Source organism: Ipomoea nil, unplaced genomic scaffold, assembly GCF_001879475.1.
Source record: "Ipomoea nil cultivar Tokyo-kokei standard unplaced genomic scaffold, Asagao_1.1 scaffold0179, whole genome shotgun sequence".
Lineage (NCBI taxonomy): Eukaryota > Viridiplantae > Streptophyta > Magnoliopsida > Solanales > Convolvulaceae > Ipomoea > Ipomoea nil.
Window position 1 is genome coordinate 1,963,597 of NW_017616607.1, and position 15,694 is coordinate 1,979,290.

At 34.0% G+C, this 15,694-nt stretch overlaps 2 protein-coding genes across 2 annotated transcripts; both read left to right on the forward strand.

The window, feature by feature from the left end:
• The first annotated feature begins 1,815 nt into the window (after positions 1-1,815).
• LOC109178946 lies at positions 1,816-3,489 on the forward strand. Its single transcript, XM_019328499.1, has 3 exons — positions 1,816-1,991; positions 2,566-2,680; positions 2,969-3,489. The coding sequence occupies exons 1-3, from the start codon at positions 1,952-1,954 to the stop codon at positions 3,270-3,272; spliced, it is 459 nt and encodes a 152-aa protein (XP_019184044.1). The 5' UTR covers positions 1,816-1,951; the 3' UTR covers positions 3,273-3,489.
• A 4,663-nt stretch (positions 3,490-8,152) lies between these two features.
• Positions 8,153-9,059, forward strand: LOC109178937 (40S ribosomal protein S9-2). The gene has a single exon (XM_019328489.1). It carries the CDS (start codon positions 8,213-8,215, stop codon positions 8,804-8,806), a length of 594 nt encoding a protein of 197 aa, XP_019184034.1. The 5' UTR covers positions 8,153-8,212; the 3' UTR covers positions 8,807-9,059.
• The last annotated feature ends 6,635 nt before the right edge of the window (positions 9,060-15,694 follow it).

Consider the following 15,694-nt stretch of genomic DNA (forward strand, 5'->3'; position numbering starts at 1 on the left):
AACGAGTTTGGTTCTATGTTGTCTCTGAGAACCAAGACAATGATTGTATAAAATATAGGTTAAGGATGCCACCAAGAAAGATAAAACCCATGACCTCTAACATAACAAACAACACTAAACCCACCAAACCACACTAACTCTTATTTACTAAAGTGTTACACCTTATCTTTTATCTATAATTTGGACCTTCATTGTTTTTGTTACGAGATGAAAATAGATGTTTAGAAGATCTAGAACAAAAATAAAAATATAATTAATTTTTTTGGTCCAAATATAATGCATAAAATTTAACAAAGAAATAATACAATTCAAAAGTTAATTTAATAGCTCTATTTTCGTTCATATTTAAATATAAAATTATTCACCAAAATTTCAATGTCAATTCATTAAAGTTTTATTTTCAATTCATTAAATTACATGCCATAGAACGGCCCTGTGCGATGCGGTGTGGTGTTCAGAATGGTGCGGTATGGTGTGGAGGGGTTGAGGGCGGTATGTTTGAACTCTATATTCACAATTACAGAATTCTATGTTCAAATTATGAATCAACTGTATAGAAATTATGAATCTACTGTATTTAAATTATGAATCTAGAGTAAAAATTTTATAAATCTACAGTATAGAATTTATGAATCTACAGTATAAAAATCTATGAATCTCGCGTTCTGTACCTATATACCCGGTACTATTTTGGGTCTAGCGACCCGGTCCCTATAAAACCATAGAATATACCCGGCCTACAGGCACCATAGTCTAGTGGTGTCTAGTCTATACCCGGCCTCAACCTAGTCACTTGGGGTTCGGTTCCTATTAGTTGCGCTAGCATAATTAGCTGTAGCCCATTCATTGGGTCGTGACCTTTGTATTTGGATCTTTATATTTGGGCCGCCAGCCTGGGCCTATACCTAAGACTTTATAAGTACTATTTTAGGCCTAGCGCCCCGGATAATAAAGTTACTATTTTCTAACCCCCGTTCTGTACCTATATACCTGTTACTATTTTGGGCCTAGTGCCCCAAGTAATAAAGCTATTATTTTCTTACCCCTCGTTCTGTACCTATATACTCGGGAACATTCATTTTTTGTCGTAATATTATTGTGACCCAATCCCAACAGCCTTGACGTGTACTTTGGGCTTTATATGTTCTACTTTAGGCCTAGCACCTCGGGTAATAAAGTTACTATTTTCTTACCTCCCGTTTTGTACCTATATACCCGGTACTATTTTGGGCCTAGCACCCCAGGTAATAAAGTTACTATTTTCTTACCCCCGTTCTGTACCTATATACCCAGTTTATGGTGGACCCGGTCCCGATAAAATCGTGAATATACTTATTTAATTTGAAAAAAAATAAAGACTTATTATAAAATAAAAATAAAACTTTAGTCATTTTGCTTATTATATTAGATATATATGTTATTTTAAAAAAATAAAAATAAAAGTCAAAATAATTTTGACTTATATATATTAGATATATATGTTATTCTTTAAATTTTAAATTTCAAGACTTGCACATTTTGCAAAAAATCTCCCTCCCTCTCAAATAAAATAATTCTTTTTTTTTTTGAATGCTACTAGCTCTGTTACATTGTAGTATCTGTTCATATACTTTCTCAACCTACTGAAACACAACGAGCTAATAACGCCTCCATTGAGGCTCAAACTTACAACCTTCCAAATGAAAGTCCAACCCGGGTACCATTAGACCACATAGTCCTGGTCAAATAAAATAATTCAATTCCCTCTTTGCAAAACAAATTAAAACACTTATGCGAGAAAACTTAATATTCATTCGTGAATTCTGTCGCCGCCCATCCCCAAGTCGAAGTCGAACAAAACTACAATCGCCGTAATCGTGCCGTCGCCGCCTCCAACCTCCGCCGCCGTCGCCGCCTCCAACCTCCGCCGCCGTCGCCGCCTCCAACGTCCGCCGCCGTTGCAGCCTCATCCATGCTCAGCTCGTCGCCTTCTCCGTCTCTGCTCGCTACTGGTTTGTTGTACTACTCAAATGTTAAACTCTAATCCCAAAATTGCTTATTCTATTTATCCCTATATCATAACTTCATTAAGCCCTAAATCTCTATGTTGATTTTATTTCTTTGTGTATATCTTTGTTTGGATTGATTAAATACATCGGCCGGGTATATGTATGATTGGTTAAATGCACTGTATTTCTTTGCACTTGTGTTATTTTAGTTCTTTAAAATATTGCTATTGGTTGTGAATCAATGTTTAGTGGGAGATTAATCTGTGGTAATGAAGATTTTTGCCATTTTCTTGATTTTAAACTGTATATGACTGAGACAATCCTAGATCTAGATAGAAGAATGCCAAGTCCAATCCAAAAACACATTCCAACATTGTTAAATAAGATTTAAAGTTTAGGGCATTTATTTTACAATGTGAGTCCTACAAAAGGATTTTGGTAGCTCACCCAGGAAAAAGGAACATGTTATTTGCCTGGTTACCGTGGCTATCTAATATGTCCATTTCCTGAAACATTCACATGCAGTTAATATCTATATAGGAAGCTAATATCATGAATAAATTTTTGTTTTTTACAGTGATTATATATATGGTGAAAGGGGTTGATAATAAAATCCCAAGCAACAGAGAATGTTGGGGGATTTTAGTATTTGTTTACAGAGTTTGTATACTATTGAGCAGAAAAAAGAGCAGGTTACTTTCTTTATCTTCAACTTTAGCTGGCCATCAAATTATTATTTTGTGTATTATTGAGATCTAAATGTGGAGCGAAATATAGGTGACTAATATGAAGAGTCTAAAATTATAGGACCATGGCCATCAGACAAGTTTTTCCCCTGAAAATATTTTCTTCTCATATTGTATCTCCATACTATGGGTCTCCCTTTTGCAAATGAGTGTGTTGTGTGCGGTATAGATTTGTTCAATATGTATAAAAATGTGTGGTTTTAACACTACAAGATTTTGGTTTTGAAGCTACAGGTGGTTGCATTGGTTTGATCTCTGGAATTGGAGGAATAAGGAGGGTCCACCAGCCTTGGTGGACCTACCTGAGGCTAGAAGCAGCAATCCAAAGCCTCAAAGGTGGAGGGTTGTTGCTGCTAGATGGTGCAGAACAGAATCTGAACTGCAGTTCCAGATCTATTTGGTTGCAGAAGTTGTAACATCCCAAGTCTTTATTAAGAGGAGGGATGTTGCAGCCATGATGTTGATTCCTCCTTGGAAAATGATGCATAAGGATGACTATAATAATTGGGTTGCTAGAGCTCTTGAAAGGAAAAAGTGAAGATCCATGGGGCTGAGTGGACTCTGGTGGTGAGATCTGAAGTCTATAACTGGAATGCAGACAGAAAGGTTTGGTCTGCAGAAGCTGGTTAGCTATTTGATTTGCTGCTTGTGCTGGGTATCTGAGTGTGGTGCTCAATACTTGTCACGTAATGTGCCTAGGTATATGTGTTAAAACATCCATACATCCATACTATGCATTTTCTGTAGCTTGATAATGTCATCATTTTCCCTAGATGGTGGTCTATTTATATTTTTCTACTGCTAGATCATTAATCCTTTTGAATTTGTAAAATGTCCCTATATATTTTGTTGTGAGTAATGAGTATTCCTTTTGAATGACTATTTTGGATTTTTGTATGAAACAAATTCTCATTGAAATCGAACTAAAAATAAAACAAGTGTTGAATCTTAGAATTTGGTAAAGAAGTATTTGAGAAATCGCTTCAATCACACAAAGAAGGTGGAATTTTATTGTGTAAGATTATAGTAGTTTTATTATTATTATTATTATTATTATTATTATTATTATTATTATTATTATTTTGGTTTGATAATGAGGATGATTATTTTTTGCTCCCTATTATATACATGTGCATACTCATAGTAGGATTTGGTAAATTATTGGATTTGATATTTGATATTTGTCAAGGAGCTATGAATAATTTAATATTTGTGATGAAAAGAGTGAGCTTCACAAGCTACAACTGCTCAAAGATGAAAAGAAATATAAAGCTTTGAAATGGGCAAACTGAGAGAGATAGCTCAAAGTGCAGATGTCATTAGTTGCACCTGTGTCAGGTTGAATTGCATGAATAGCTAATGATACAAACAGTATGTTATCTTATTTCGTTTATTTGGAGTGCTTATTTCCAAGTGCTTATGTATAGTTGCTCATTGATGAATCCACACAATCAACTGAGCCCGAATGCCTTATTCCCTTGGTTCTTGGAGCAAAGCAGGTAAGTATTGCCTTAGATCTTGCATTGATTAATTTTTTCTTATAGATTGTGCTTTCATTTCTTCCAACTCAATGTTTGATTGTTTGAAGTGCAAATTTGTTTGTGTGGCACCTATTATATTATATGGCATTTGTTTCGCATGGCTAACTTATTTCGCATGAGAATCTCTTTAATATGTTGTTCATGGCTAACTTATTTCTCATTTCATTGCAAATTTATTATATCTATACTAATTTATTTACTCTCTTTTTACATGTAGTTCCAACATGTTGATTATGACAAAGTGGTTATTGATCCGGTGCGTTCTCAATGGGCGGATATTCTATCAAGTTATATAGAGTAGGTATGATTTGATCATTAGAACGTTGTGATTATTTAGACTTGGTTCGTAGAATTGTTTTTTGTAGTATTATGACTTGGATGATAATTAGAATTGGTGATGGAAGTATTTTGACTTGTTATTTTGAACCTTATTAGCTTGTGCAAAATTATGTAACTACACTTGGCCATGGTGAATGAATAAATTGATTTTTTATATGATTAAAAATTTAAGCAGGTTGAAAACGGTTAAAAACCGTTGTCTATTTTACAATAGACAACATTTTGAAACTGTTGACTTTTCTACAAAAGACAACAGTTTATGGGTGTGACTTTTAACAACGGCGATTTCAACAACACACAATACACAACAGTTTATAACTGTTGTCTTTTAAAGAAAAGACAACAGTTAAAAACTGTTGTCTATGTGCATCACTTTTAACAACACCGGTTTCAACAACATTGAATAGACAACGGGTCAAAAACAGTTATCTTTGAAAGAAACGACAACGGTTTAAAACCGTTGTCTATGTATGTGACTTTTAACAACACCGATTTCAACAACACTTAATAGACAACGGTTAAAAAACCGTTGTCGTTTATAGAAAGGACAACGGTTAAAAACCGTTGTCTATGTGTGTGACTTTTAACAACATCGGTTTCAACAACACTTAATAGACAACGGTTAAAAAACCGTTGTCGTTTCGAGAAAAGACAACGGTTTTAAACCGTTGTCTATGTGAGTGACTTTTAACAAAACCGGTTTCAACAACATTTAATAGACAACAGTTAAAAAACCGTTGTCGTTTCTAGAAAAGACAACGGTTTAAAACTGTTGTCTATGGGCATGACTTACAACAACACCAGCTTCAACAACACTTAATAGACAACGGTTAAAAAATCGTTGTTGTTTCTAAAAAAGACAACAGTTTTTTTAACCGTTGTCTATGCGCGGGACTGACAACAACACCGGCTTCAACAACAGAAATTTTACCCCTACGACAACGGTTATTAACCGTTGTCTATGTGCATTTTTCTTGTAGTCACATATAGTTATAAGCACACCCAGGTGCATGAATGTTTGCGGAAAGTGAATGCTAACAAGGCAAAATTACATGCACTTATAGGTGAAAGTAGGTGCACCTATAGTTATAAGTAGTTGCACCTATAGTTATAAATAGTTGCACATATAGTTATCAGCACACCCAGGTGCATGAATGTTTGCGGAAAGTGAATGCTAACAAAGCAAAATTACATGCACTTATAGGTGAAAGTAGGTGCACTTGTAAGTGATTTTACTTGCACTTCGATGTTCAATTATTTGCGAAAATGTCACCGCGTTTTTTTTAAGTTATTAGATCTAGACACGTGTCGCGCGCTGATTCGTTCGCATTTCCCTCCTGAGCACTTATTCGCACCTGAGTGCATCCCTATATATATATATATATATATATATATATATATATATATATATATATATATATATATATATATATATATATATATATATATATATATACATATATATATATATATATATATATACATATATATAGGGTGCAGATCCCATGAGACCCCTTTATTAAATGAGATGGCGAGATGAGATCCCATCCATTTATAAATTTGTAATGGAAGGATGAGATTGAATGAGAAATATAGTGTAAATAAGGTCATATTTTAATTAAGAGGGTTAAAGAGTAATTCTATTAATGTGTTAATTTTGGTTAGAATTAGAATGGAATCTTTGAATTAATGAAAGACCACAAATATAATGAGAATAAGTAGTAATCCAATATGGTTAGTAGCTGTACCACTCAAACCATCAACAAAGGGTGTTGAAGCGCAAGAACATTGCAGAAGTTGAAGATGGCGACTACTATCACAGGTATGAGCTGCTGCCTTGATTTATAAATTGTTTTTGGACGTTGGTCTGTGCACTGTTGACCGACGGCGTGTGCGTAATAAAACGTAACGAATTTGTTTTTGTGTCGTGTTGATTTGTTTCTTTCAATTGATATGAAAGGGGAACACGGGGCATTGGAGGTTTTTGTTGTTATTTTGTATTAAAATGAAGAATGCACAAACATTTGGGTAATTGGTAGAGTGTTGGTGTGTGCGTTTGTTTAAGTTGGCGTGTGCATGTTGTACATTACTATAAGGGGTGTGTGTGGAATGATATTGTTAGTGCATTTTGAATGAATTAGACGGTATGCGTATTATTTGGTTGGTGTGCTATGGAACGCAGTGTTTATACACATCGGTGTGTGCGTGTGTGTAGAAATGTTTGTGTAGAAGTGTTTTTGGCCCCGCGGTTTTTATTGTAGAAAATTAGTATTAGATGTATGCCTAATGTATTGTGCTTTCCATTGTTTTTTTTTTTAATGGAAAAGAAGGTAATAGAGGTTTTTCGTTTATTTTTTCTTGCACATATTTGAATAGTTATGGTGGTGTGTTCGTACATGTAGTTGAGCGTGTGCATGTTCCTTTGTGTGTGTATGCGTGTATATGTGTGCATTATCTTGTCCAATGGTTGTGTGCATGCAACCGTATTTTAGTTGTGTGTCATATATGATTTTTCTTCTATCATGTGGTTTGTGCGTGATATAAAAAAAATGTACACTATTTTAAAATGATGTAACAGATTGTTTGCCATTATTTTATGGAATATATTATTCCTTAATTTCATAAAATAGTAAATACTACACTCTCATATGGAAGCATGTGGGTAATAGTGTGTGCAATTAACTGTGTATGTGCAATCTAAGTGCGTAAATATGGTGTGCGTATGATTGGAATGACGTATGATTTTGCTGGTTTGTGCATGAAGATAGAATAGCGTAAGACATGAGAAATTGGAAAAAATTTAAACCCGAGTGGAAAACCGGTAGTCTGCATTGTTCATTTAAAAAAAAAATAGACATTCAAAGAAACGACAACACCGCATCAATTCATCCGCATCAAGCCCATCATCCGAGCCATCCGAATCCGAGTCTGGTTGGGCAACAGGGGGTGCTTCAACATCCTCGGACGACAGCAATTGTACAGCCTCTACTGCATCTACAGCATTGACACCTAGTCATACCAAAATTAATGCAAAGTTACCAAAAAAAGTTACCACAACATAGTAAAAATAATTATCATACACCTGAGCACACACTTCCCCCCGCCCCCGCCCCCCAGCGCACAGACCTAAATTTGGATCCTAACAACCCAATATTACGCACAAGCTTAATACCTAGAACGCACCCATTTTCCCTCACCAGCACACCCACCTAAATTTGGATCCTAAAACCACAACATTACGCACAAGCTTAATACCCAGAACGCACCCACCAATTACTACTCCCAGTATTACGCACAAACTTCACACCAAGAACGCACACACTAATTACTATCATATGCTCTACAATATTTTAATAAATTTGAACAACAAAAGCCAATGACGATTACCTTTCAAAAAAAAAGTCAATGACGATTAAAGCTACCTGTCAATATACAAAAAATACAAAAAATACGAAATAATAATAATAATAATAATAATAATAATAATAATAATAATAATAAAACAAAAATAAAATTATTGAACCACAAGATTCTCGTGTCAGCTCCCCTTCTCCACAGCAGATCGCCGAGCTGAGGTTCTGACCGGCCGTCGGTCAACATGGTTCACGTTTCATTTTACCGCAACTATGGAAAGACATTCAAGAAGCCACGTCGTCCATATGAGAAAGAGCGTTTGGATGCTGAGTTGAAGCTTGTGGGTGAGTATGGGCTTCGATGCAAGAGGGAGCTGTGGAGAGTTCAATATGCTTTGAGTCGTATTAGGAATAATGCAAGAATGCTTCTTACTCTTGATGAGAAGGACCCACGCAGGATCTTTGAGGGTGATGCACTCCTGAGGCGTATGAACAGGTACGGCTTGCTGGATGAGAGCCAGAACAAACTTGATTATGTCCTTGCTCTCACTGTGGAGAACTTCCTTGAGCGCCGTCTGCAGACTTTGGTGTTTAAGGCTGGCATGGCAAAGTCAATCCATCATGCAAGAGTGCTCATTAGGCAAAGGCACATCAGGGTTGGAAGACAGGTGGTGAATGTTCCCTCCTTTATGGTCAGGCTAGACTCCCAGAAACACATTGATTTCTCACTCACCAGTCCGTTTGGTGGTGGGCGCCCTGGTAGAGTAAAGAGAAAGAACCAAAAGGCTGCTGCCAAGAAGGCTGCTGGTGGAGATGGAGACGAAGAAGATGAAGAATGAGCTTCCACATCTCTTAGTGTAGAAGAATATTGTCTTGTGTTCTATGTAGTTTTTTATCGGGATGAAAGTAGACTTCGTATTATGTTTATTACATGCAACAGTGCCTATTTCCTATATTATCTGCAGTTTCATGGCTTGAGAGCTAGGAGGTTTTTGATATTACAAAGAGGTTCATGTCTAAATCTATGTTGGACTTATTTTTATATTTTTTGTGATAGTATGTACTATGTAGTGAATGATTTGAATTGTTTCCAAAAAGAAAAAAAAAAAAAAAAAAAAACACAAGATTTCAATATGTTCAACAAGCGCACACACTTGCCCTCCCCAACGCACACACCTACATTTAGATCCTAAACACTCAATAGTACGCACAAGCTTAATACCTAGAACGCACCCACCAGTTACTACTTTCAGCATTTCGCACAAACTTCACACCAAGAATGCACACAGTAATTACTACTTCCATATGCTCTACAATATTTTAATAAATGTGAACAACAAAAGCCAATGGGTTCACTTATGCTCAATTCTTTAGACACTAACATCTTTCTCTAGAAATAGCTGACCTCGAGCTCATTCTCCAAACCCAAACCCACCCCATCAAAACAAACATTCTTACTCTCGAGTTGATTTAGGATTTATCGATTTAATCTATCTCCCCTCTAGCCACAAGCAGAAGGAATCAATTACATTTTTGCAGGCAGAAAACGTCAAATAACCATTTTTCAGTGAAGCAAGATATTGAACCTTACCACTACATTGTCCCAAGAGAAAACTAATCCATAAGCTTCGTCAGGTTTCATTGCATACCAGATTCTTTGAAGGAAACCTTCTTGCAGTCTATCATTTAGAAAATCCTAACCACAAACAAAAATAAAAATTTTATAATTTAGAGAACAAAAAGCTTTTGTAGCAATTCTCGACGAAACAATAGATGAGTGTTGCCACTTACAACATCAACTTTGAGTAATCCATCCGCTCTAAATGTCTCAAACCCCTCTCCATATTCTGCTCCAATGGCCTATTAAATTTGAACAATAAGAAACACAATACTTAGCCCCATAAGCTTTCTTACCAGGCTGGCATCTCATCTTCTTCTCCATCAAAATTGTTTCGTGCTTGAGATGCTGCATTGCAGATGAACCAACGTAAATAACCACTCAACTACTAGCCTTTTGCATTATATTCACAACTTTATTTTATGATTGATTCATTCCCGCTCGGCCAAAATAATTATTCTCCTTTAATTTACTCATGATTAATTTAACAATTAACTTCCTCGTTTATCATCTTCACCACCCACCATTCTTCATCTTCAATCTATATATCTATCATTACCAAGAATCATACGCAACGCAAAAATAACAAAGAAATTGCACTCCCGGGAATAAGATTAGAAGTTTAGGAATAGTAAGAAGACCACAAACCTCGCCGTCGGTCGCAGCTTCGCCATCTCGCCGTGTCGCAGCCCTCGCCACTCAGTCGCGTCGCAGTCCTCAATCCTCTAGACTCCACCGCCCCCACGCCACAAACGCAACCAAAAAACCAAGGGTTTCCACCGAAACCCTAGACAACTAAACGGCCACACCCGCCGCAACCCCCCTCCCCCACCACCGCCAACAACCCGTCGAAAACGCCATGCAAAAACCCCCCCGCGAAGAACTGTACGGAAACGGCGAGGTGTAAGGTGAGAGAGAACTGAAACGACGAGGTGGAAGTTGAGAGAGTAAATAATGAAGAAAATCTCAGCCTAAAAATAACGCGATCATTTAGGCAAACATCGGCATAATAAATGGAAGGAAATAAATACACAAACCAAAAGACCAAAACACCCCTCGCACATATATTGAAATCAGTGATTAGACTAAAAAAACATCAAATCTGGAACGTTGAAACCTACAAATAAACGATCAAGATGTCGTCTCACCATTTCATCTTAATAGGGGTCTCATTGGATTCAATATCCATATATATATATATATATATATATATATATATATATATATATATATATATATATATACATATATATATACATATATATATATACATATATATATACATATATATATATATATATACATAATAAATGGAAGGAAATAAATACACAAACCAAAAGACCAAAACACCCCTCGCACATATATTGAAATCAGTGATTAGACTAAAAAAACATCAAATCTGGAACGTTGAAACCTACAAATAAACGATCAAGATGTCGTCTCACCATTTCATCTTAATAGGGGTCTCATTGGATTCAATATATATATATATATATATATATATATATATATATGTATATATATATATATATGTATATATATATATATATGTATGTATACATATATATATATATATATATATATATATATATATATATATATATATATATGTATATATACATATATACATATGTATATATATATATATATACATATGTATATATATATGTATATATATATATACATATATACATATGTATATATACATATATATATATATATATATATATAGAATCGCACTCAGGTGTGAATGCTTCGCCCAGGCGCGAAATAGGAATGAATTCTGTTCGTCCACGTATCCAAATCTAATGGATGAGAAACACTGATTTTTTAAAAAAACGCGGTGGCATTTTTGTAAATAATTGAACATCGAAGTGCAAGTAAAATGTATTACAAGTGCATGTAAAATGTATTATAGGTGCAAGTAAAAATTTACACTGAGCATCAATACTTAGTTGCACCTATAGTTCTAAGTAGTTGCACCTATAGTTCTAAGTAGTTGCACATATATTTATAAGTAGTTGCACCTAGGTGTATGAATGTTTGCGAGTGGTTTTCAGGGGTATTACTACCCGATGAACTCAGATAAATGAATGTTAACAAGGCAAAATTACATGCACTTATAGTTGAAAGTAGGTGCACCTATAGTTATAAGTAGTTGCACCTATAGTTGTAAATAGTTGCACATATAGTTATAAGCACACCCAGGTGCATGAATGTTTGCGGAAAGTGAATGCTAACAAGGCAAAATTACATGCATTTATAGGTGAAAGTAGGTGCATCTATAGTTATAAGTAGTTGCACCTATAGTTATAAATAGTTGCACATATAGTTATAAGCACACCCAGGTGCATGAATGTTTGCGGAAAGTGAATGCTAACAAGGCAAAATTACATGCACTTATAGGTGAAAGTAGGTGCACTTGTAAGTGATTTTACTTGCACTTCGATGTTCAATTATTTACGAAAATGCCACCGCGTTTTTTTTTTTAAGTTATTAGATCTGGACACATGTCATGCGCTGATCCGTTCGCATTTCCCTCCTGAGCACTTATTCGCACCTGAGTGCATCCCTCTCTCTCTCTCTCTCTCTATATATATATATATATATATATATATATATATATATATAATTACTACATGTCATCTGAGCACAAGGTGCTTACCAATTATTTATTTAATAATATAATAGAGCAAATATCAATTTTGGTCCCACTGTACAAGTATTAGTAAAATTACAGTTTTGGTTCATATATTTAATTCCTACCAATTTTCGTCCATGACTATTGTTTTAGTACCAATTTTTATCCACAACTATTGTTTTAGTGCTAAATTTATCACGTCGGTCACCCCTTCGTTTAATATATGTTGAAATCTAAAATTTTAAGTGTATTTTCATTATTTTCAACTAATTAAGATCCCAGTTTGAGCATGGATAAAGGAATTTAAGCCCTAAGGTCAATCTCAATTTGATGTTCTCATCCTCACCCTACCTTAATTTGAGGAAGAGAACTGCGAATTGGGATCGAACATAGGGCTTAAATCCATTTCTTCATGTTCAAATTGGAATCTTAATTTGAAAATGATGACAAAAATACTTTTAATAATTTCATATTTCGACATGTCTTAAAAGAAGAGGTGACCGACGTGATGAATTTTGACACTAAATCAACAATCGTGAATGAAAATTAATACTAAAATAATAGTCATAGATAAAAATTAGTATAAATTAAATATGTATATTAAAAATGTCATTTTAATAATACTTGTGAGATCAAAATTAGTAATTGCTACGAGGCCTGAGCATAGTTTTAATATTTTTAAAATTTCCAACCAATAAAAAGGAACGCGTCGAGGGATTAGAAGTGTCGACTTTTATACATAAAGCGTTCAAGCTTAGCTTTTCCCTGTGTGGTTAACATCCATTCCCGGCCACTTGCATTCATGCATCATCATGATTAGCTCTCATCCCCACGATTGCAGGAATTTAATCGATCAGCTTTTGCAGTTAAATTTTACATAATATCCAACTTTTTAGCTGCAGCCAACCTTAAGTTAAAGTAAGTAGCACCAAGAATCAAAACTAATATAACCTAAAACAATAATTTTAGAGTTATGCATGTGTAGCATGTTTCTATACCCTTATAATCAAAGAGATATTAAAATAACTACAAATATCATTTTCCATTTTGATTTTTTTTTAAAAAAAGAAGTGGTCAAAACTTTGATTATGGATTAGAAACTCTGGATTTTTAACCGATTTTGGGTGGTTAAAAATATGAGTATTTCGAATCGTGGTTGTTGAGCATTGGTATATGGTTTACCTTATTTTATATGTGAATAATAGTAAGACTTGGAATAAAGTTCATTTATAGGGTAAATCAGCCAGTCCTTATTAGCTTCGACCTTAATTAGAGGGCATTTAGTAGTTAGAAAAGTTTAAATTTTTCAGAAAATTTAAAAGGTGGGGAAATTATTCTCACATTTAGTGCAATATTTTATTAAGAAAAATTCGGGTCAATGAGAATCACATTTCATGATATTAAGGAAAGAAAATTTCACCTAAGGGAGGTAAAATTCTTTTTTTTTTAAGTGACTGAGAATGTACCAAATTTATACAATTACGTATTTATCCTTTTTGGCGTCAGATTAAAAGTCTCTCATAAATATAAGAAATTTATCTCTCCCACCATTAACATTGTTTATTAAGGAAATTTACATCCAGGTACGTAGTTAAGGTTTTCCATAATCTAATTTAAAAAATATGATTCATTACGTAAGGATGTAGTACGTAAAGATATATATATATATATATATATATATATATATATATATATATATATATATATATATAGGGGTGTGCAAACTTCGGATAATTTTCGATTAACCGACCGAACCGAAAAAGTTCGGTTAACCGTTTTTTAACCGAACTTTTTCGGTTCGGTTAATGGTTAATGGAATTTTAAAACTTCGGTTAACGGTTAATTCGGTTCGAAAGGTCGGTTAACCGAATTAACCGAACGGTTAACCGAAGTTTTTAATATATATAAAAATAATAATATAAATATAAATACTAATTTGAAGTTATGGATGTTTGGAGTTTAAAATTCATGTTTTTTATATTCTGTTATGAATTTATTATGATATGTATTTTATTTTAATTGAATTTATTATTTTGGGTGTTATTTTTAGAATTTTAAATTTTAGCTTTAAAAAGTTCTGTTAATCGGCTAACCGACCGATTAACCGAAAAAAATTTCGGTTCGGTGAATTCGGTAGAGCAAACTTCGGTTCGGTTAATGGTTAAAGAAAAAAAAAAATTCGATTAATTCGGTTTGGTTAAAACGGTTCGGTTAACCGATTGAACACCCCTATATATATATATATATATATATATATATATATATATATATATATATATATATATATATATATATATATATATAGTCAATTCCATTTTTTATCCTAGATTTATAGGTGACAATCTACTTTTAATTCTTTTTTATTAGAACATTCTCATTTGGTTCTAGTATTATTGTGGCGTGACCAATTTTAGTCCTCTATTAACAAAATCGTTGAAATGTCATTAAATACAAAGATATTTTAATTTTTTTTAATACAAAATTACAAAGTAGGTTGAACTACTATATATTTTTTTTTTTTGAAAAAATCTATAATTGAAGACCGAAATATCCTTATATTTAATGATATTTAAACTATTTTGTTGATACAAGGTCAAAAATGGTTATGCCACAATAATACTATGATCAAAAGTGAATATTTTGATAATAATAAAAAAAAACTTAAAATAGACTGTCACCTATAAATCAAGGATACAAAAAATGGAATTAACTATATATATATATATATGTACACACACACATATAAATTTAATCATATGAGAACCACTCCCTAGGTGATAACTTATAAACAAATTCAAACCATTGATCTGTAAGATCTTATGAATAAGAAATCAAGTAAAAAATGAGCGTGGTCATTTTCATATGTATTACAATTTTTTAAAATGAGTGGGGTTATTGTTGGTCCCAAAAGAGGTATGGTAAAAGTCTAGAGGGAGGGGGTGAATAGTATAGACTTTTAAACCGTTTTCACAAATTACAACAATTGCTAAGGCAACAGAGAAATCAAGACTCTTAACTACATTGTAAGAGTCTTGTGCACAACGGAATAATAAAATAAGTGTTGTGTGATTGTGTCACGTATATCCACGTGAGAAGCAAACAAGAAGCAGTAAGTAAATAAAGCATTAAAGAACACAAGACTATTATAGTGGTTCAGAGGTGATGTAATCCTCCTACTCCACTTGCTCTTATACCACTTCTTGGTTCCAAGATACAATGAATTCCGTGATTTAGTGCTTTGATCACCAAGCCCGCACTAATCACGCCCTTTCCCAGTGCCTACAACACTACTACAGGATTTCTTGTCTCCATGTTACTTTCCTCCCCTTTCTACACTCCGGTAGAACTACAGTTCGGATTTCACAACTTCGTGCTACTTTCCAGGATTTCACAACTCCGTGTTACTTTCCCCCCGACTTCTACTCTCCGGTAGAACTACAACTTGGATTTCACAACTCCATGCTACTT